General features: G+C 32.6%; 3 protein-coding genes across 5 annotated transcripts; 2 read left to right on the top strand and 1 right to left on the bottom strand.

Annotated features, from left to right (window-relative positions):
- Positions 1-2090: 2090 nt before the first annotated feature.
- LOC143543210 (ethylene receptor-like) lies at positions 2091-7867 on the top strand. The gene is made up of 7 exons (XM_077035579.1): positions 2091-2146; positions 3403-4349; positions 5329-5697; positions 5772-6038; positions 6124-6251; positions 7065-7259; positions 7337-7867. Exons 2-7 carry the CDS (start codon positions 3447-3449, stop codon positions 7692-7694), a joined length of 2220 nt encoding a protein of 739 aa, XP_076891694.1. The 5' UTR covers positions 2091-2146; positions 3403-3446; the 3' UTR covers positions 7695-7867.
- Positions 7868-8180: 313 nt separating this feature from the next.
- Positions 8181-12294, bottom strand: LOC143543196 (uncharacterized). The gene is made up of 7 exons (XM_077035568.1): positions 12205-12294; positions 10186-10462; positions 9138-9270; positions 8926-9047; positions 8718-8780; positions 8555-8623; positions 8181-8417 (listed from the first exon to the last, which is right to left on the bottom strand). Exons 2-7 carry the CDS (start codon positions 10375-10377, stop codon positions 8340-8342), a joined length of 657 nt encoding a protein of 218 aa, XP_076891683.1. The 5' UTR covers positions 10378-10462; positions 12205-12294; the 3' UTR covers positions 8181-8339.
- Positions 12295-18730: 6436 nt separating this feature from the next.
- LOC143543195 (putative E3 ubiquitin-protein ligase RHB1A) lies at positions 18731-21573 on the top strand. Of its 3 annotated transcripts, none has more exons than XM_077035567.1 (5): positions 18731-18805; positions 20292-20443; positions 20527-20902; positions 20983-21092; positions 21375-21573. In XM_077035567.1, the coding sequence occupies exons 2-5, from the start codon at positions 20384-20386 to the stop codon at positions 21405-21407; spliced, it is 579 nt and encodes a 192-aa protein (XP_076891682.1). In that variant the 5' UTR covers positions 18731-18805; positions 20292-20383; the 3' UTR covers positions 21408-21573. The 3 variants fall into 3 exon arrangements, with proteins under 3 accessions (XP_076891682.1, XP_076891681.1, XP_076891680.1); XM_077035566.1 differs by having other exon boundaries at positions 18771-18805; positions 20203-20443; XM_077035565.1 differs by lacking the exon at positions 18731-18805 and having other exon boundaries at positions 20122-20443.
- Positions 21574-24091: the final 2518 nt, after the last annotated feature.

The raw sequence follows: 24091 nt of genomic DNA, 5'->3' as shown, positions 1-24091 counted from the left end.
TGAGACTCTCATATATGGTTTTACAACCTTCTTACGTATCAGATTTACCTTTCGTTATGTGTTTGATCGTTGTTTAATTTTTTTTCTTTGAATTCTTAAAATTTTAAAAAAATGAACGAACTAATATATAAATACAAACATTTTAGACTTTACTTCTTCGACTCTCGATATATTTGGGTCTCTTGCCCCCAATGCTACTACGTTTCCGAAAATAGTTCAGCGGGGTCGTGCACAGTAACTCAACGACGCCGAAGAACGATAATTTTGTTTTCACTTTACAGTAGGATCGATTTTGATATTCAAAAGGGGATAGCGACGCGGCTTCTTGCCCGCTTACTAGTCTCTCTATTGTAATTGATCCTGTTTTTAGTAAATGTGGTTTTCGTCCATATGGTTTGTCCAAATATGTAGTTTTTATCCAATAATTTTAAGTTTGCGATTTTCGTTCATGTTGTTTCATTTCACTTGTAATTAAACCCGAATTTATTAACCTCGTTAAGTCTAGTTGTTAAACACATCAGCGTGCCCCTCACGTGAGGGGCAATTTTCTCCTTTTCCCCGCCCCTCACCTGAGGGGCTGCGATGAAACCACATGGGGCACGCTGATGTGTTTAACAACAAGACTTAACGAGGTTAATAAATTCGGGTTTAATTACAAGTGAAATGAAATCACATGAACGAAAATCGCAAACTTAAGATAACTGGATTAAAACCAAACAAACCACATCGACAAGAATCTTTTTTTCTTCTTTTTCTGATGATAGGTGTAAAATCAAAAAAATAAAAACTTATGATAATAATAATAATAATAATAATAATAATAATAATAATAATAAAAGCGACAAAGGGTATGTTTGGAAAAACTAGCTGGTAGCTGTAAGCTGGAAGCTGAAAGCTAGAAGCTGGTAGCTGTTAGCTGTAGCTTGTAAATATTTATGTGTTTGGCAGAGTAGCAGAAGCTTTTAATAAAACTAGTTGGGTGCCCGCGTGGTGCGGCGGAATGGGCGCACAACCTAACATCAATCGCATAATCAGTGTCGGTACATGATTCACCTGATGACAGTGCATACATAACCTAAATGTAGACGTGTAATTAAAGGAAAAGCAGTAAGCTTGTAAATGATGTCGAAAATCAAGAAACAAAGTTGAAATATATAGTAATTTTTAAATAGATAATTTTTTTAAACCAACATATTTTGATATGAATCCCTTTCTGAACATGCACTGTTTTAATCTGAAATATGTTCTGACCTGACCCCTTTCGACTCAAAAGCGTACCGACACGAATCGAACTAATTTAACCATTTTTGTATCGACTCGTTCTGACCCTAATTTGGTCTTACACATGACTCAAGTTCATCTGACTCGACTCCTAATTTGGTCTTACACATGACTCGAGCTCACCTGACTCGACTTTTTACCAATCCTAACCGATAATCACGTAGTATGTTAATTTTTTAAAGTTAAAGAAGTATAGCAATATCATACTCAAATTAAAGAGAATAAAATGCTCGTTTTTATGTTGTAATTTGTTTAAAAAATTATTAACGTGCGAAAAAGTTATGACTCTTAAAAAAGTCATGGGGTAGTTAGTTTTGAATAAGGGTTGAATGTGTAACTATTATATAAATTAACAAAAATTGATATAAGTTTAAGTACCAAACTTTTAAATTAAAATGTAAAAGCTTGTAGAGCTTTTTCTCAAACGCTACCTATAGTAGCATTTCAATTTAAAGCTTTTTCTCATCCTCAGTAAGCTTTAAGCTCTCTTACCAAACAATACTTTTTCTAAAAGCTTGTAGCTTAAATCCCTTTGTCAAACACACCGATAGGTAGCGTTATGTCCAATCAATCAATGTATTTTATATTTTATACAAAGCCAATGTGTGTGCGATTGGAAGCTTGGTTTTGGTTAGTTGCCTGCCGTCCATTAATAAAGGAGTAATAGCGAGGGGTTGGTTCGTTCTCGTTCTCCAGACCGACGTGGTCCAGTCCAGTTCGTGGTCTGATTAACCGAACCACCAATTAAGATATAGATATGGTAGTTGTAGTTGTATGAAAGCAAGCCTCTTTTAAAATCATCTTCACTCAACCAACCAACCAACCAACCACCAAATCTTCACATTTTCATTACCTCTACTTGAAGGTACTTGTTATATTTCAACTTGTTTGACCTTATTTGCGTTGACTTCATCCAGATCAAACTATTCATCCATGTCAACTGGTCTAATTAGCTATTGTTATGTTACATGACGACTGCATATATATTAGGTATTTCTGGAGATCATGTTATTTGTTTGTGCTGAGTTTGACCTAATTTAGTTAGTTTGGGCTTAATGTTTATACTACATGTGGTTAGTAATGGTTATAGAGGACTAGGTGCTGTATTGTTATTATCAATATGGATTTGATATGTGGAATATGAATACAGATTACTATGGTTATCATGGTTGTAATGTAATTCGTTTGAATTAAGTTTGTTTTTGTTAGTATTCGTGAGGAATTGGTGCCCTAATTGTTGACTATGGTTAAAATAGTCGGAATGGATTTAACTAATTAGGTATTGCTGCAATAAACGACTGCAATTTGATTATGTATTTCTGGAGGTCATGTTATTTGTTTGTGCTGAGTTTGACCTGATTTAGTTAGTTAGTTAGTCAGGGCAAAATGTTATACTACCTGCGGTTACTGATGGTTTCTGAGGACTAGCTGCTATAATATTATCAAAATGGATTTGATATTTGGAATATGAATACATATTAGAGTGGTTATCATTAATGTAATGTAATTCGGTAGTATTAAGTTTGTTTTGATAGTATTTGAGAGGAATTGGTGTCCTAATTAGGTATTGCTATGTTACATGACTGCAATTTAATTAGGCATCTCTGGAGATTATGGTATATGGCTGTGCTGACTTTTGACCTAATTTTAGTTAGTTAGGGCTAAATGTTTATTCTTCTTGTGGTTAGTGATGGTTTTAGACTTTAGAGGACTAGGTGCTATATTGTTATTATCGGTATGGATTTGATATGTGAAATATGAATACATATTAGTATGGTTATCGTTCATTTGAATTGAGTTTGTTTTTGTTAGTATTTTAGAAGAATCGGTGCCCTAATTGTTGACTCTGGTTGAAATAATCGAACGGATTGACTAATTAGGTATTGGTTGTGTTGCATGACTGCAAATATATTAGTTATTTGCCCTGAGTGAGTTCTACCTAATTTAGTTAGGGCAAAATGTTTATACTACCTGTGGTTAGTGATGCTTTCAGAGGACTAGCTGTAAGCTGCTCTATTATTATTATTATTATTACCAGTATGAATTTGATATTAGTTTGGATTCATTATTACAAACAAACAAAACCGTTTATAACCTTATAGTGTTTTCTGATTTGTGCAGATAACTGTAATTAGTTTACTTCTAACACAAGTTATACATTAACAATGGATTGCAATTGCATAGAGCCACAATGGCCAGCTGATGAACTCTTGATGAAATACCAGTACATATCAGATTTCTTCATTGCACTCGCTTATTTCTCAATCCCACTAGAGTTAATATATTTTGTTAAGAAATCAGCAGTGTTTCCATATAGATGGGTGCTTGTTCAGTTTGGTGCTTTTATTGTTCTATGTGGAGCTACACATCTTATTAACTTGTGGACTTTTAATATTCACACGAGAACAGTAGCTATCGTTATGACAACTGCCAAAGTCTTAACTGCTGCAGTTTCGTGTGCAACTGCACTTATGTTAGTTCATATTATTCCCGGTCTACTTAGTGTGAAAACTAGGGAGTTATTCTTGAAAAACAAAGCTGCTGAGCTGGATCGTGAAATGGGAATTATTAGAACACAAGAAGAAACAGGGAGGCATGTTAGAATGCTGACTCATGAAATCAGAAGCACGCTTAACCGACACACTATTTTAAAAACTACACTTGTTGAATTGGGGAGAACGTTAGGGTTGGAAGAGTGTGCACTTTGGATGCCAACACGGAGCGGTTTAGAGCTTCAACTGTCATACACTCTTCACCATCAAAACCCTGTTGGGTTTACGGTTCCGATTCAGTCTCCTGCAATTAATCAGGTTTTTAGTACGAATCGTGCGGTTAAGATTTCTCCAAATAGTCCTGTTGCTCGGTTACGTCCGGCTTCTGGTAAATATGTTCTTGGAGAGGTTGTTGCTGTGCGGGTCCCACTTCTGCATCTTAATAATTTTCAGATTTATGATTGGCCTGAACTTACGACCAAACGTTATGCATTAATGGTTTTGATGCTTCCATCTGATAGTGCAAGACAGTGGCATGTTCATGAGTTGGAGCTTGTTGAAGTTGTTGCTGATCAGGTTTGCAAAATTTATGTTTTTCTTGTTTTTATTCAAGCTGGTGCTGTTTGATTTGTTTCTAAAGTAACTGACATAACCGAACTGAAATGACTGACCCAACCCAAAACCAACAGTTTAGTTTTAGGTATTTCAAAAAATCAAATTTCCAGTTCGATTCCAGTTTGCATGTACTAAAAACTGATCCAAACAGGTAAAAACCAAAATAACTGGCTTTTGTTATTGAGTTTATTGATAGTAAATGGTGCAAGCAAAAACTTTTGGGCCCAAATGTGTAACAATAAATTAAACGATAAATTTAGCCCCAAAGTTTCAGGCCTAAATTCTTTTTTTGGGTAATTTTTTGGCCCAGAAGTTATAAGCCCAAATGGCAAAATTGAAAAACCAAAACCGCTTTAAAAACTGAAAAACCTGGAACCTAACAGTTTCAAAAACCGGGTTTTGGTTCTGTTTGATCCTAAATCGGCCCAAACTGGACCCTGTTATTTAGGGTTGATTTCAGGGCAAACAGCACAAAATGGAAATGAGCCAATCAATTTTTTTCCGCGTTTTAGAAACCAACTTCGAATTAGGTGCAAAATTGGAACCAACTTATTATGTTCTTACTTAGGAACTGGCATAATTTATAACTTATCTATAATTTAATGATCTTGCACTCGTTAGCGCCATGTCAGCCGCCACATCTGATGCCCGCATATGCAAAGAAATGTTTGTCTTTTTATATGGAGTTATTTACAATCATGAAAGTTGATCTTTTTTTTTTACTTATGTTATATAATTCGACATAGCATACATATATATACTGAAAGAAATGATAAGACGCCATTTTCATGTAAACAATTTTCAAAATAGAATCCACATTTTGACTTGTCCATTGCTAAAGTGGGTTGTCAAAATCGAGGACAAATGTGGAGTCAGTTAGTCAAAGTTAATGACATGTCAACTGCCATGCCATCATTAATTGTTCTATCTTTTTATTTAGGTGGCCGTGGCTCTTTCACACGCTGCAATTCTAGAAGAATCCATCCGAGCCCGTGATTTGCTCATGGAGCAAAACGTGGCACTCGATCACGCAAGGAGAGAGGCTGAGACAGCGGTCCGTGCACGCAACGATTTCCTTGCAGTTATGAACCATGAAATGAGAACACCTATGCATGCAATTATTGCACTTTCATCACTACTACAAGAAACCGAGTTGACCCCCGAGCAACGCCTCATGGTTGAAACTATCCTCAAAAGCAGTAATCTACTCGCCACCTTAATAAACGATGTTCTAGATCTTTCCAGACTGGAAGATGGTAGCCTTGAACTTGATTTAACAACTTTTAACCTCCATTCTCTCTTCAAAGAGGTATTGTTTAATTTTTTTCTGTTTTATATTGATTATAATATTATGATAACTAACTTTTGTATATATTTTCTCAGGTTCTAAACTTGATAAAGCCGGTTGCATCAGTGAAAAGGTTGTTTGTAACATTGAGTCTATCTTCAGATTTACCAGAATATGCAGTTGGTGATGAGAAGAGACTTATGCAAATAATTCTAAATATTATTGGGAATGCTGTTAAATTCTCGAAAGAGGGCAGCGTTTCGATTTCTACTATCATGGCAAAACCAGATTCTTTGAGGGACCCACGAGCTCCCGACTTCTTTCCGCTTCCTGGTGATAATAATTTCTATATGCGTGTTCAGGTCCGTTTTTTTTCATAAAAACCTTGGTTCAGTTATCATGTTTAACGTCTTGGGTTCAGTTATTAACCGCACTCGTCTCGTTTAGGTGAAAGACATGGGAATTGGAATCAGCCAACAAGACATTCCTAAGTTGTTCACGAAATTTACCGAAAGCCAATCACCAGCAAGTAAAAATGCAGGTGGTAATGGTCTTGGCCTTGCCATTTGTAAAAGGTAAAATATTATTTTTGGATATAAATAATCTAAACTGTAATTAAATTATTATTCAAATCGAAAATAAATTTTTGATATATACAAATAGAAGTGTGGTATTCATCATATTTAATTCTTTTTATGAATAAGTTTTTTTTCATCAGGCATGTAAATGACCCGAACGTGAACCCTTCGACGGGAAGTTCGTGTATGTTCTTGTATTTAATAAACGGGCGAGCATAAACACATTTCTTTTGTTCATTTTGTTATACGAACATATATGAACACGTCTCGCTCATTATCTATGTTCATGAACATTCGTATATGAATGCTCATTTATGCCCGTTTATGTTCATCTATATATATATTTTTAAATTATACATACCCGTTACAATTTATTTAAATTATACATATCCGTTACAATTTGGTTTAGTTTGATGAAATTAAAATATCACCTTTTACAATACAGTCTAGTTTTATTAAATTTTTAGCCCAACATATTGAGGTTCACTTTTACTTTTGGTTGGCGTTTGCTCGGTTGTTCAACTATGTTCGTTTGTGAACCAACAAACGAACTTAAAGAACACAAACATGCTTGTTTTCTTAACAGACGAACACAAACACGAAAACTTTGTTCGTTTTTGATCGTTTGCTCGGTTAAAAATAAACAAACGAACACGAACGTGCCCCTGTTTGTATTCGTTAGTTACACGAATATGCCTAGTTTTCATGTTATATGTAGTTAGTAGTTACAATGGTGTATACCTGTAGTTGTAAATAAACATATATTTCGTTTTTTTAAGAATAAATATGTTATGCGTTATGTTGTTACAGATTCGTGAATCTTATGGAAGGTAACATATGGATTGAAAGTGAAGGTATCGGGAAAGGATCTACCGCGATCTTTTATGTAAAACTTGGATTTCCCGCACGTTTGAACGAATCCCGACTCCCTCATTTGAGACTTCAACCAAAACTCGGTCAAACAAGTTTTCAAGGACTCAAAGTTATAGTCATCGATGATAACGGGTTAGTCATATGATACATTCGTATCTCGAATATTGATACTTAATACATCCATGCATATTTAAACTTTATATATGCAGGGTTAGCAGAACAGCCACCAAGGGGCTTCTGGTGCACCTTGGTTGCGATGTAACCGTGGTTAGCTCGGGTGAAGAGTGCTTACATGTTATAACCAAAGACCACAAGGTGGTTATCATGGATGTGTTGTTACCTGGGACCGAGAGTTACAATGTTGCAAGAATTGTGCAAGATAAATTCCCAAAACGCCATGAAAGACCGCTCATTATTGCACTTACGGGCAACACGGATAAATCTGCAAAAGAGAACTTATTGAGAGTTGGTATGGATGGAGTTATGTTGAAGCCGGTTTCTGTCGAGAAGATGAGAATCGCTTTGTCTGAGCTTTTAGAGCATAAAAGGGATGTACATGAAGCATAATAAGTTAATAACCTACCAAAAGGATGGTTTTTTGACAGCTTCAGTAACTTGTACATATTGGTACTTTTGTAGTGCATACTGTTGTATTTTATTGACACTATGTATACCGGACGATACAGTATGATACTGTTGTTTGAAATGAGCTTTAACATGATGAATAAACATCAAATTTGTTAGTTAAAACTTAAAACATTTAAAAAGTAATTTATACTTTTTACAATTTACAAATAATGATCACTTAAATCAACATATACTTTGGTTGTCGTATTTTAAAGCCGTAGTTTATCGTTCGACTCAAATTACTATTGTTTTAATCATGCAACTCTAACAGTGAGAGAACATTTTCAAGGAAACCGAATGCGTGTTTCAAAAATGACTTGAAAATTATATAAAAAGCAGAATCAACACATTTTCTTCAAAAGTAAGGTACTACTATTTTATGCTCATAACTTGAAAAACTCAAACTGAGCAAATCTACACATGGACGGAAACAAGAAACGATTATATTATAAACGAAAGCTAGAAACAAGCTTTTCTATCTCTGGTTAAGTTGTCTACAACTAAGAGTCGCGCTAATCGGTTAGGATAATACTAGTATGTACACACAAACAACACGTACACGCACACACAACTAGCTGATCAAGATCAACATCTATGTTTTCTTCCATTTCGCCTCTTGGCTGCATTGATGAACTCCATTATGGCTTCCATTTCACTTACTTTCTGTGCCAAATAAAACATCACTGTCATCACTAAAGGGTCACAAGAAAAGGCAACTTAACGGGTTGAATTTGTGTTTTTGACATGGGTCGACCCGTTTGTATATAAGCGGGTATATGAAAAATATTAGAGAATGGGACCTGAGAAGCAAAGTGTTTGTGAACCGCATTAACTAGCTGTTCCTTTGTTGGATTAGAGTGAATATTTCCCTAAAACAGGAACAAAAAATCATAAAATAAAATAAATTATGAATAATACCAAACAAAAAAGACATGAGTAGATAGTTATATATACGAGACTCACGAGGTTAAATGTACTGTAATATCGCCATAGCGTGTTGGTTCCCAGCTTCGAGAAGTTGACTTTCTGTTCATTTACATATTTGGATATGCAGGTAAAATATTCGGGTCAAAACAGACTAATATTTTACAATGTATGATGTCAAAATCAGATTATCTCAAAAGCTTTGAAGTCACAGGTACGCTTATTTTGACCAGAAAAGTCGACTTACAGGATAACGCGTGTGCATATTGGATTCAGTTTGACTACCGGACTTCATAGATGGAGATGAGCCCCACGGTCTTGTGTACCAAACTTTGGGCTTGTTTAGTTTGCTAAACTCATTTGGGATGGCTGTCAATGAAGGACAAACCAACTTATAACCGAACCGCTTTTCAGGGGTATTTTGGGAATTTACAAGGTTTTGATTTTGTATAAACTTACTGAACTCATTAACATCAGAGCCACTGCTTGAAATATCTAATTCATACTCATCATCTTCTTCATGACCAGTTGGTGGTTCAAGAACACTCAAAGCATTACGTTGCAGCTTCACTTCAATTCCATTTTTCAGAACCTGGTCAAAGTTTGACTATTTATTAGTCAAATACTAAAATATGAATAAGACATATTAGCTTCCAGTTTTCTAAGAAAAGGAAAAGTTGCAACTTTTACGTCTCATAATGTATTGTTGCGAATTTTAACATTTAACGGTAATGATGAATAAATATATCGATATACATGACAGTTTACCAAAAAGATAAGTGGTCCTGGTTTGATGTCAAATCGACATCCGATAATGGAAATCTTTGCAAATTTTAACGTGACAACGGGTGTATACAAACCTTACCATACTTATGAGTTATGAATAATAATAATAATAATAATAATAATAATAATAATAATAATAATAATAATAATAATAATAATAATAATTAGTTTAAAATTTTGAATTAATAAAACATATAACCCAAAATCTCAAGAAATTTTTTTTCAGTTTCTTGATACTTATAACATATTCTAGTTGACTAGAAGTAATACAATCAACAACTTGTAGTGAAAAAGGGCAAATAAGTCTTTTTAACTTGATACAGAAGAGTGGAGAAAAAAATTGTTGCAATTTATATAACAATCTGTACTAGTGATGAGGGGCAAATGGGTCATTTTTATCTTGAAACCAGAATAAGAAAAATGTTACAATTTTTCATGGCATGTGACCATAATTTGTTACAATTTTAATAAAACAGAGAGTCAACCAATTTTAGTTGCAAACAATCATCAGTTCATCACTCTACTTATTATAAAAATTGTAACATAAAAGTGATAAAACCACCACTGCTACTAACAACATTTTTAGAACAAAACCAAACTTTGATGGCCCCATCATGTACAATATTAATCATTTTCCCTCCTTTTTCTCTTCAATTAGTGACCAAAAGATTCAAAGTTGTAAACAAAAGCAATAAAAAGAAAAGAATAAAGAAAATGATACCAGCCAATGCCATCCACCAAGACCAACAGCCTTCTTCACAACACCTTGCAGACCCACCAAAACCGATTTTGTTCGATTGTTTCCCGTCACAATTACTTTTGTATGCCTAGGAAGAACAGAAAGCTCTTCGTCCCCACTTTCGTCACGAAAAGGTGAAAAACCACGAGAAGAATATAACTCGGTTTCCATCATTAATCTTGTTTTGGACCACAATTATGAATCTTTATCCACTTCTTCTATCCAAGATTCTAATCCATTACATTGATCAACTAAATTCCTGATCAAGAAACACAAAAAGACTACAAATATCAGCTCAAGATTCAAACTTTACTTGAATTTTCACAATTCTTGATATGGGATCGTAAGACTATCCCCATCAACAATCTCACAATCTCAATCTCACATTATAAAATTAATTTCTCTCTCTTCAATCTACAAAATTTAACCCACTCCAATCTTTTACTCCCATTAACAACCCAATCTCATCCTTTTTTTTATTAAATAAATTCAATTTATAAATAGTTTTGATTAACTATATAAATATAATTAAGTAATTATATTTTTTTTAAATATAAAAACTTTAAATAATTCAATAATGGTTAAAACCAAAATTTTATATAAAAAATACGATTTTTTAAACAAACTCCATTTTTAACGAAATTTATACCGGAATGCTCACAAAAAAAAACTAAGTAAGACTGTGTTTTTAGATTTTTTAAAAAAGTCAAATATAATAAGTTATAAAACAAAAACCAAAAAGTATATATAATTAATTGGTGAGAATTAAAAAGAAAAACATAAAGAAAATTACATCCACTCACATTGTGACATGTGGTCACAAGTTGACCAAATTTGAGATTGCAGTCTCATTTGAGCCACCGATTGGATTGGATTGGCTAATTAAATCCATTTTTTCTTTTTTTTTTTAAAATAAATTGAGGGTTTGCAATCTTGGATTGCCAATAGTTGTAGTCTAATATCAAGAACATACCCACCAAGAATCAAGAGTCTTTTTGAAGAACTCAATTTAAAAAAATTGAATCTTTATCAACTCAAGATTCAAACTTTAGCTAAATTTTTACAATTATTGACATGGGATTGTAATATCAAGAACAACCCACCAAGAATCAAGAGTCTTTTTGAATAATTCATTGTTAAAAATTGAATCTTTATCAGCTCAAGATTCAAACTTTAGCTTAATTCTTACAATTCTTGATATGGGATTGTAAGATTAAGAACAACCCACCAAGACTCAAAAGTCTTTTTGAAGAACTCAAATTTTAAAAATTGAATCTTTATCAGCTCAAGATTCAAACTTTAGCTAAATTCTTACAATTCTTGATATGGGATTGTAAGATTAAGAACAACCCACCAAGAATCAAGAGTCTTTTTGAATATTTCAGTTTTAAAAATTGCATCTTTATCAGCTCAAGATTCAAACTTTAGCTAATTTATTACAATTCTTGATATGGGATTGTAAAATTAAGAACATACCCACCAAGAATCAAGAGTCTTTTTGAAGATTTCAATTTTAAAAATTGAATCTTTAACATCTGACAGTAAACTTTTAAACAGAATGTTGAATGCATAATGACCCACAAAGCCTCACGGATTCAATTTGAAACCAATAAATGAATCAAAGAATATAATATAATATAATATAATATAATATAATATAATATAATATAATATAATATAATATAATATATAAGCAATTTGCATACTGAATCCCAATTTTACCATTGGAATCTTAAGTTCTGTTTCAGTTTAACCCTCTTTTACTATTTAAAAAAATCAAATATAAAAAATAATTCACAAATAAAAAATAAATTTGACTGAATTCAGAAAAAATAATGCAATCACAAAATATTAATGAAAAAGCTTTAAATTAATTTTTTTACATAGACAAAACTAAAAACTTTGGACTTCAATCACACAAGAGACAATTAATAGTTACTGACAAAAGATTAAGCTAGTGCAATGAAAAAATAACATAAGTATATTATTATTACTGGTTACCTGATATAAATAACACTGAATTTGAGCAAAGCAGACTGTAAATGTATATGAATTGATGAAGATTTTGTTGTTGGAAATTAGAGAGCATGGAATGAAAGAGAGAGAGAGAGAGAGAGTGTGCGCATATATATTATTATATTATACAAACATACATACAGTAAATGCTTACCAACTGCCATTGGAAACAACCTGCAAATGAATAAGACACGCATACCTGTGTACGGTCAATCACACACAATCTTGCTTTTTTGCTTCACCGGTTTACCTGCTATTACCAGTTTCATCTTTTGTCTTTTTCTGTTTCTCACTTTCAAATTTGAAATTGCACCATTTTGGAGTTATATTTTAATATAGATTATTATCGGTCAATAAATCATGGTATGATTTAACGATATATATGTTTGTATACCATATTAGTGGGTAGCCCGCATTTTACAGCGAGTTCTTAAGGCTCTTTTTGTCGTGCCACTGCACTAATGTTGATGCCAAACCATAACACGCTAATTGCTAGTTCGTCGCCATGCCCCTTTCCGGTTATCCTGATGACGCCCCAAAGGCTCAAAAGGTGGAGTCCACCTCACTAACATCCATTTTTTTTTACTTTTTTTAAATAGTTAAACATAGCTAACCCGTAACGCGTTTATTAAAGGGTGGCGTGGTGAAAGCCCACTTTCTATGTGGCAGTGGCATTGTGTTGATGTAGCTTTTTAACTAGCATTTGTTAGTTAAACCATAATACACAACCTAAGAGTTAAATGTAACCTGACTTGCCTTAAACACTGATTATATTTGGTGTTTATTGTTTAAATAATAATAATAACTATTTTTAATCAAATTCGTATTTTTGTATGTACTTAAGTTAGTGAATTAAATATATATTAAACTAGTGTTTTTCCTGGCGCGTTGCGCCGGGCAGGTCGGTAAAATCCAAACGTTGTTGGTACCAAGTGTTGATGCGGTAAGTCGAAGCGAATTCGGTCGGTTCGATTACGTGCGTTATTATACCGGAACTAAGACAAAAAATAAAATAAAGAAATTATAACAATCGGAGTAGACCAATGGCCCAACGTCAGTCGATAAAACTCGATCATACGTAAATACCCGACCGTTATCGATCCCGGGCGTTGAGGCGGTGAGTCTACGTGAGCTTAGCCAGTTGTCGTCATGTTCGTTACGCTACCGGAACTAAAAAAGGAAATCAACATTCGGTCGTTTTCGTTATGGTACTGGAATGAAAACAAAACACGCGAATTCATTAAATATCCATCACGTTTCGTAACTAACACCAAATAATAAAAATGAATAAAAACAAAATTGACATTTGGTTGGTTTTCATTACGTTCATTACGAACCAAACTAAAACAAAAAAAAAACAAAAAGAATATCACCAATACGGTGCCGCAAAATGGTCCGATGGGGGCTTTACGGCACCAAACTTTGTAATTATTATATATAATTATACTGTAAACTAATTATTAGTGGTTACAAAATAAAACATACCCTTTTAAAATTTGTTATTGTTTAAAATAAATGCATCAAGTGTTTTACTATATATGTCAAAACTTATAAAACTCTTGAAATAAAAGAAAATTTCTTAATGTCTTCCAAATGTATTATAATATTTTTTTAACTAATTGTTACACTTACATACATTGAACATTTGACCCTATACATTTTAATTTCACACCTTAATCAACTTAGTATCCTCCACTAAAATGAGAATAGATAACAACTTATTTAGTTTAATAATATGTATCTTTGTTGTGTAAACTTAATTTTTACTTCTTTTCTTCTATAATTGTAAATTCCATTTCTTATAAGGTATGAATAACAAATCCGAACTTAGACACATTACTTAAACTCAATACAATGTTTTTTTAGGATTTGTGTATTAAAACTTAATACAAATAGTAAATAAAAAAAATATTAACTCAGTCAAACTATAATATACATATTCATGAAAACAAAATCAAATCAAACTTAGGAAGCTTAATGGGCTAGAAGAACTGTTATATACATGCGTTAGAAGTTCATTATGATATCATATTAAACAAAAAAAGCTAGACGCGTAACTTTTAATGGTTGCCAAAAGGCCCAAAACATTATACACATGTGTATCAAAACTAGTAACATCAAATCAAACAAGGAGAGATAGACATACAATTGTAGTAATTGATTGACAAAACATTATATTCAGTTGCATTAAAACTGATTAGAATAAGGAATAACCTAAAAAGTTAAATACATGGATATAATTGATCGTGAAAACGTTATTTGACTATTAATAAAATAGTAGTTAACTAGCATAACAATTCCGTTACACGGTCCATTAGGAAGGGTGAGCTTCAAAACTGGGGACCTAGAATCCTGGACGGTCAGGATTTTCATCACGATCAGAATAAAATTTTATGAGAGTCAATTCGAGAAATCGAAAGAATCGGAATGATAAAAAAAACGTCATTTTCGCTCACGATGTTGCCACAAAAATCCATTCCAATGAACATACCACATTCACCATGCTGGCATGTTTCCTTCTTAAGTTCTTATTGCAAAAAGAATAGGTATTCCAATAGTTTTGTATGGAGTTCTAATAGAAGTTATAGTACTTGATGGACAAAAGCTAAAGGAGAGGACAAATTATACGATTGGAAGGCACCCACTCCTTGCCTCCTTGGGTCAAGGTTTTTATAATATGTCAAAACTATTTTCTACTTACATTTTTTTCATAATTTCCAACATACTTTAACGTTGATGAAGAATAATAACTTTTAACTTTTTACTAGTTACTATAATCACAAGATAAGCTAACTACTTAATGAAAATAAAATGTGTTGTTATGAACTTATGACTAGTTAAATTAATGGATTTACATAATGAAACACATGCATATAACCAAAAACCAAAGATAAAAAGTCTTCACTATATTTTATCTTTAAAAAATAACAGACTAGAAACATTAGATACTTAGAGTTGGTTTATGTCCACATTTAACTAGGACTGTTCAAAGGGTAAGACTCTACCCGTTTATCTAATACTCTACCTGAACCCCTTACCCTTTTAGAAAGAAACGTGGACCCGAGACCCTACCCTCTAACCAATAAAAGGGTCGGGTATAAATAAGGGTTTCACGGATCCTACCTTTTACCCTTTAACGCAGTATTTACATCTCCATTTTCTGCATTTACTAGTTACATATCTCATAAATGACTTTAATATATAAATCATAGAACAATTATACTTTAATTTAATAACATAGTAAAGTCTAACTTCGAAAGTTTATCACTCATTTGAACTTATGCAACACATTCACAAATTACTTGTAGAGAACAATTCAGCAATTTCCATATATATGTTTTCATTCAGTAGTATGACCCTTTATTTTTATTTTTCTTAGTAGTTGGGAATTTCTAACGAATCATATATGAAATACAAACCTCTCATAAATTTCATATTAATCGTGAATCTGATGTATATCTATCTAGTAAACGGGTCAAGGGTTTGAAAAAGGGTCGGACCCTTGAAACCCTTTTACCCTTTAAGGTGAAATTTAAATACCCTTTACCCGACCCATATTATTTATTCAGGTCTAATTAAGGGTTTTAAGAATCGGGTAACCGGGTTTCAAGGGTCCGACCCTTATCTTGCTCACCCCTACATTTAACACAGTCATCTGAAAACAACTTTCGCTCGTGAAATCGTTTTCCAGGATGCAACCATTGGAATCGTTTTAGTCTATTCACAAGCTTGAAATGGCATAAGGCTTCTCTATATCATCTGCAAGGAATTTCTAACGAATCATATATGAAATACAAACCTCTCATAAATTTCATATTAATCGTGAATCTGATGTATATCTATCTAGTAAACGGGTCAAGGGTTTGAAAAAGGGTCGGACCCTTGAAACCCTTTTACCCTTTAATGTGAAATTTAAATACCCTTTACCCGACCCATATTATTTATTCAGGTCTAATTAAGGGTTTTAAGAATCGGGTAACCGGGTTTCAAGGGTCCGACCCTTATCTTGCTCACCCCTACATTTAACACAGTTATCTGAAAACAACTTTCGCTCGTGAAATCGTTTTCCAGGATGCAACCATTGGAATCGTTTTAGTCTGTTCACAAGCTTGAAATGGCATAAGGCTTCTCTATATCATCTGCAAGGGAGAAAGAAAAATGAATAGACTAAAACACTATTTGAAGGATACCCATATCTTATTTTTTTAAGATTCGAGCATTCTATAAAATAAATCTATATCTTCATTTTAAAGCTATCCAAACAAATATTGTTCAAAGGTTTGTAATTGCAATTAATTAAATTGAATTGTATTGGGTATCTGAAATCTTAAAGACAATCCTGAAAAGTAATAAACTAGAATTTTTAGTCTAGTTGCTTCGATGCACCCTAAGTTTTAACAAAAAATATCAGCTTCTAATAAATAGTATGCAATAATGTCCATGCCCTTTATAAAGCCCCAGGGCCGTCTTAACGTAATTGGAGGCCTCAAGCTAGAATTTATATTGAGGCCTTTCTAAAAACTTAGTATTACATATCACAGTTTAGCAAAAGAAAAATATGCAAGAAAAGGGCTTGTAAAAAAGGTTAATAGAATAATAGTGAGATAAATTTAAGGAAAAAAGTGTACCTTCAAGTATTCAACTCTTCAACAATAAACAAATTAGACAGAACATATTAATGGGTCTCAAATCCTTAACTAATTAATATGTGTATATAAAATAAATTATTTTTTTTGGAGGCCTTTCACAATTGGTGGCCCAAAGCAGCCGCCTGATTATACTCACCCAAAAGCCGGGCTTGTAAAGCCCCATAATGCTCCGTGGATGGTGTAGAAGTTTTATCCACTCGTATAATGCATATGTAATACTCCATTACAAATGGCCTAGGGTATAGGGGTGGATGAAGAATTATCAACTAATGAAACATTGTCATGCCAATGAAGCAGCCAATAGTAGAAAGTGTACGTAAAGTTGTGAAAATTTATTAAGCGTGTATAGAAAATGATATTATAAACAAAACTTAAAGAATAAATAAATAATAAATAAAAAAGAAAATACTTTAATCAGTAAGAAAGAACCCGGAATGATAGGGGCTTAAACCAAATCGATACCAATGTACCCGATTTGGAATGGCCTTGACCCCGAACACCCTAATGCTAATGTCACTTGACTTTCTCAGCTTTTACATCCAAATAAACTATTAGTTTTAGGCATGCTATGGTTTTAATACTCAAAACCTTTTTTTTTATTTGATGTCATGATACACAATATTTTGATTTAATGTGCATTAATAATATTAATCTCTTAAAAACCTTTAAAAATCAAATTTATAATATTAATGCAAAGATGATCCGCATGCTTAAACTTTTTTTACATTGTAACCATTGTGTTATTAATAATCTTTACCAATCTCAAACGTTGAAAGTAAATAGTAATGCGAATACACTAATGATCCATATGCAAAAGTCGTAAAAAAACAAAACATCATATCCAGTGGCGAATCTAGGATGAAGATGTCGATGGGACCAGACGAATATACGTATTAAAAAACCGTAAACGGAGGGGGCTGGGATCAAAATTTCGGTTGAAAACGGGTAAATTTACACTACATATAAAAATGTCGGACGAAAACGGGTAATTTACACTACTATGCAAAAAGACAGAGGGGATTGGGGCCACCCCTGATCCCAACTATCCTTCGCCCCTTATCATACCACCCACACGAATAAAAAATTGATATCATTAAGCACATTTTTTAGGTTGTTTTAAGAAAACAATATTGAAAAAAGCAATTAACCAAGAATTATAAACTTTATATAAATAAATTTTTAAATCTATTCATAAAATAAGATTAATTATATCTTCTTTATCCCTGTAGTTTAATAAAATTTTAGTTTTGGCTCCTAAATTTGTTTTTTTCCTCACATTATCACGTAACTAGAAAATTCAACCATGTTAAAAGAAATCATCAAAATTGATTTATGATTTATTTTACCAGATATACACCACTTACCATATCATATCAGTCGTTTTACATCTATAAAGAATGTTTATGTCATAATGATTTTTCCTATAACTGGTATTGACGTTGAAGCCACCCTTGATATTTTCTAAACATCGTCAAGAACTACTCTTAAATACCCGAGCGAGATTTCCAGACGCTTCAGACCAACACCACAAAAAAGAAACTCATCGTTATAAAAAAGCGAGACACCGTTTAACTCAGATTTCAAACCTCAGATCATAAGATCCCGAGCCTTAACCGAACAAAAATTGACAAAAGATAAGGGTGTGTCCTACTTAAGCGCGTGGCGTGGGCATTGAGGTTGTTAAAAGTCAGTCACCCAACTTAGCCTTTGATTTTTCAAATATTCAACATAATTGACACGCGTCATCACCTCATAAGTCAAGCGTCCAGGTATCCACTATAATATATATGACGAGCCTTATTATAATAATAATAATAATAATAATAATAATAATAATAATAATATTATTAGTATTATTATTCCTTTGAAATCCTTCGATCACACGGAACTCAATACACATCATTCGGTTGAACTGAACGTACACGACTCCATTGAAGGTATACATACACACATATACATACTAACTATTTAACTATGTGTTTATTAATCTAATCCTTTAGTTTACGAAGCTAAATTGATATGTATGGTTCTCGTGATGTGTTATTTATAGATATTAGGTCTGATTTTCAGGTATTCCGGTAGCCGTAGCTTAATTTGATTGTAACAGTGAAGCTGTTGTAGATTTAGGTTTAGGTTTTGATTAAATTCGATTTGATTTGTTATGTTTTGCGTGATTTTGAGGTAGCGGTACGCCTAGGGGTGCGCGTGGTGCGCTGCGGTTCTAAGGCTAAAACCTAAACTTCGGTTTTTTAATTTTTGAAACTGTTTGCTTTCGGTTTTTTCGGTTTTTGCCATTGAGCTTGAAAATTTTAGGCTGGAAATAATGAATTTAGGTATAAATAATTTTGTTAATTGTTAACTGATAGACTATTATACAATTGGCCAAAAGTATCTGAGTTACATGTTTATTAAATTCTTATAAATTACTTAAAATGAAAAAAAGAAAAATCTAGAAATTCGGTTTGGTTCGGCTCGTTTTTTTCGGTTTTTATTACATTCGAAACGAAAACCGAACCGCTAGTTTGGTTTCTACAGAAAACATAAAACCAAACCATAGGTTTTTGTTTCAGTTCGGTTTTTTCGGTTTCAGATCGTTTTTTTCGGTTTCTTGTACACGGCGGTAGCTTAATTTGTTGTTCTAGAGTCTGGAATTAGGTTTTGATTAATGTCGATTTGTTTCGTAATGTTTCCGTGATGTGTTTGTTATTAAGTATGATTATGAAGTTGCAGTAGTTTAATTTGATTGCAGCAGTGAGGTTGTTGTAAAGTCTGGATTTAGGTTTTGGTTATTGTTTGTATTCACATGATGTGCAATTGTGAAGGATTTACGGTTTTGCATTGAGTCGGTGTGTATTGATGTTGATATCTACAGATTATAATATCTGTGCTTTGTGAATTTGAGTAAAGTATATGCTATGGATAGGTGATGTGTTATTAAGAGAGAATCAAGTATGATTATGAAGTTGCGGTAGTAGTTTAATTTGATTGCAACAGTGAGGTTGTTCTAGAGTCTGAATTTAGGTTTTGGTTATTGTTTGTGCCCATGTCATATGCAGTTGTGAAGGATTTACGGTTTTGCATCGAATCAGTGTGTATTGGTGTTGACCTCATCGTGCTTTGTGAATTTGAGTAAAATACATGCTATTGATTGGTCATAGGTCTTAGATTGAATTGAATGTTGATTTTGAAGCGTCATTGTATTGAATCTTCATCTTCATCTTCATCTTCAAATTTTCCTGCTGATAAGAGTAATCAGATACTGTATGATGATTAGGAATTTAGGATATTCAATTAATGATGTGATCTGAACGATGATACATGTGTTTTTGTTCAGTTTTTTAGCATTCGTTTGTTTACAGATGGATTACTGATCAAATTTGTTAGCATCATGATCTGAATATCAAATTTGTTTTGAATGATCAGATGGAATGAGTATGACATGAAATAGCCTAAGAGAAACAAATGAGATTATTTTTAATAGCTTCAGTTGAATAGAATACACAAATCAGTAAAATATGGGCTGCTGCTGTTCTTCAAACCGAGTCGAATGGAATGAAGCATCCAGACTGCATCATGTTAGTGAACTTTTTTTTTGCTTTTGACTCAGTAATAGTTTCTTAGTTTTAACAATTAAAATTTCAAATTCTTGATTATGCAGTATCCAGTAGCTTCTGCGGAGCGCCAGCTGTTACCAGCCCGGAGCAGTGCTGCTGCAGTTATTCCAACAGGATTGTTAGTCGATACAAATCTAGATACGTCTATACCCGACACCTATAGGCACCCACCAGCACCAATACCGTATGATGCAAATCCTCAAGCTCCACTGAACAACCGAGAAGACTCAGCCAATAAGAATCATCCACCTGTGCAAACAAATGATTCTGATCCCGTTCTAGAAACAAAAGTTAGTGACGGTGGTGAAAATGTAGCTAAAGAAGCAGTTGAATCTGTTACAACAGAAGAATTTGATGATGAAATAAAAAAGTCAAACACGCCTTTCGTTGCTCCGGAGGAGTGTCCTACGTGTCTTGAAGGTTAGTGATTAGTTAAGCTCTTTTAGTCTTTTTGATTCGTTTTTAATTGTTGAATCTACTAAGTATTTCTTATTCTGCAGAATATGATGAAGATAATCCGAAAATAACAACCAAATGCGATCATCATTTTCATTTGTCGTGCATTCTTGAATGGATGGAAAGAAGTGAAACTTGCCCTGTGTGTGATCAGGTTGGTTTAAATTTCAGTTTGAACAATTCTATATGAAAAATGTGAAGTTTTCAAAGTAATGCTTCTTGGTATGAAATTTTCAACTTTGAACTTTAATAGTTTAAGAATATTGTTTGACTATGTGACACATATCTAGAATAATAATAATAATAATAATAATAATAATAATACCCTTCTCTGCAAAGACCAAATAAGATTAGTCTTTCTATCTGTAACAGTTTAAAGAATATTTTTGTATTATTTTTACTATTTTACTGATTTTGGGTTATATACTGTGGGCAGGTAATGGAAGTCAGCTTCCCGATCGATAACTAGCTGCAGAACTATCGAATGAAATGGCTGCTATCAGTCTATCACTAATATCAAGTATAGTTAGATCTTATTTTTGTTTTTTAAATTTTTTAATGCAGAGTGTTTTTTACATATCAAAATTGAAATACAAACTAAAAAACATGAAACAAGTAATACTGCAAATAGAATTTGAAGCTTGAGAATCATATAGTGTGGGTCCTTCAGGATCATTGGCTTACTGGTTCAAAGTCAACATTGGTTCAATATGAAGTTGTGAATGGTTAGAAATGGTCCCTTTTTTATTTTTTTTTTATTTTTATTGAGTTTAGTCTCTTTACATTATTTTATAGAAACTTGATGACTTGATTCATTAGCAGGATTGTAACTTGCAAGTTTTTTTTTTTTTGGTTTTATATATGTGAAAATATACAGGAGATGCGAAGTAGGGATACTTCACGGCTTGGTTTGAACTTTTGATGGTTTGACGGTTTTTTTTCTAGACATTGTTTGGCATTAAAATTTTTATAATGATGAGACGGTTCTTGATTATAATACGTATACCTAGACTATACATTTTAAAAACGAAAAAATATATGTAAATGATGCAAGTCTAAACCGCGGGTTTCATTTTTCAAATGGGAATGAATCGTTATGAGAACTTACTCGTGAGTTTGGCCATTTGGATCTCATATATGTCCGACTTGCTTTGCCATTGACATTTTGATTGGTTTAATTGTTTCAACTGTTTGTAAGGCTACGTATAGTTTGGGGGGGGGGGGGGGGGGGGGCTACAAAGTGAGGCGTTTTGTGTCATGTTGCGCCCAGTCAGCAAATGATGAGTTTTTGTTTTAGGGGTATAGTGGTTGTAGCCCAATACACACACACACACACATATATAGAAAAGGGTTCAAATAAAAAGAAATAGTTTCCTAGGAATGGTAAGAACTTAGGGGTGGCAATCTTGACCCAAACTCTTTCAAATGAGTCAATTTGAGTTGTTTTAAAAGTTAAACTAGGTTACTAACCAGTGTAGTACACAGGTGGAAAATAGGAAATTCCTCACGTAAAGAAATTTGATTATATATTTGAATATTATATTCTTCGTCTAATAAACAATTTTAACCGACAATATCGCCCGTTCTTGAAAGTAAGTTCATTGAACTTGTCTAAAATCGAAGGATACACAAAGTCTATTAAATCATATGCTGGATATAATGAATTGTTAATTAGAAGATCATCGGGAATTTTAACATTCATTTGTCGTCATTTGGACCCCCATCCCCAACATTCCCTTCACCTATATCCAATAATTAATTCGCAAATTATTTTATTGTTCCAAGTCTTATACCCCCTCTTCAACATGTAAGGATTGACATCCAACTGTGAGCCTCGTGTTTTTTTGATAGTTTAAGTATTTTTCACTTTGACAAGATGTAGGAAGAACTTATTGAAGTGTAATTTAAAATAAACACGGAACAAAAGTCTATACAATCTAACTATTTATTTAACAAAAGTATCATAAATTTAATATTTACAACTCCCTAAATACTTCCTTTTATACAAGGTTTATACTTTAATTTGTAGCATTTCGTTGTTGTCAAAGATTAATATAAAAAGGAACAAGTTGTTTTTTTAATAGTTAATAACTAAACACTTAGAAACATCAATTGGCTTATATGACTTGTTTAACGATTCATAGAGCCATAACTTGTATACACTCTAATATTGACTTGAACTTGTTATGACTTCAACTCAAGATGCTAATAGCCCATCTTGATTATAATACGTATACCTAGACTATACATTTTAAAAACGAAAAAATATATGTAAATGACGCAAGTCTAACCGCGGGTTTCATTTTTCAATTGGGAATGAATCGTTATGAGAACTTACTCGTGAGTTTGGCCATTTGGATCTCATATATGGTATTATAGTATTTTCCATAATACCTTACCGGAAAACCGTAATAGTTCAACATCTCCATTGATTTTTTTATTTTGATATGGAACCTAAAGAGATTATAAGAAAATTATATAATAATTAAAATCAATACAAACAAAAAGGGAGAAGGAAAAGAATTGTTAATGAAATAATGAATAATATGAGAATCGACTATTACAGTATCAAATTAAACCTTACCGGAAAATAATTAATCTCCCTTACTGGAATTGATGATGACGAAGATAGTAATCCGAAACACACACACGCGAGCGCGCGCACACACACACACACACACACACACAGAGAGATTATAATGGTTAGGGTTTTCAACCTTAAGATTTATATAATGTAAATGAGATTATTTAGTATGTTTTTGAATTCTAATAATAATTAGAATAATTAATATCATAATTACATTAATATGTTAATTATGATTTGTTTGACTAAAAATATTTAAGTTATTGTAAATTTTAAAATTTAAAATTGGATATCTTTTTAGTAATAATGAATTTTTAATCATGCTACATTTAGACATTATGGAATGTTTGACCACTTAAATTTAAAAGTTTAAAATTTAAAATTGAAATCCTTTTAAAAATAATAAGTTTCAATCATAGTAATGTTACACATTATGAAATGTTTGACTATTGATTTGCAAAATTTACCATTGAGTTACAATTTAAAGTTTATAAAATTATTAAAATGGCATAAAACTTTGAGGACTATGGTTATAAAATGGTGACACAAAATAAACATAACTAAATGTA

This window comes from Bidens hawaiensis, unplaced genomic scaffold, assembly GCF_021521415.1.
Source record: "Bidens hawaiensis isolate Kalapana, Puna unplaced genomic scaffold, B.hawaiensis_p1.1 tig00013078_1, whole genome shotgun sequence".
Lineage (NCBI taxonomy): Eukaryota > Viridiplantae > Streptophyta > Magnoliopsida > Asterales > Asteraceae > Bidens > Bidens hawaiensis.
The sequence above is the reverse complement of the archived record's forward strand: the minus strand, read 5'-3'. Positions and strand labels throughout refer to the sequence as shown.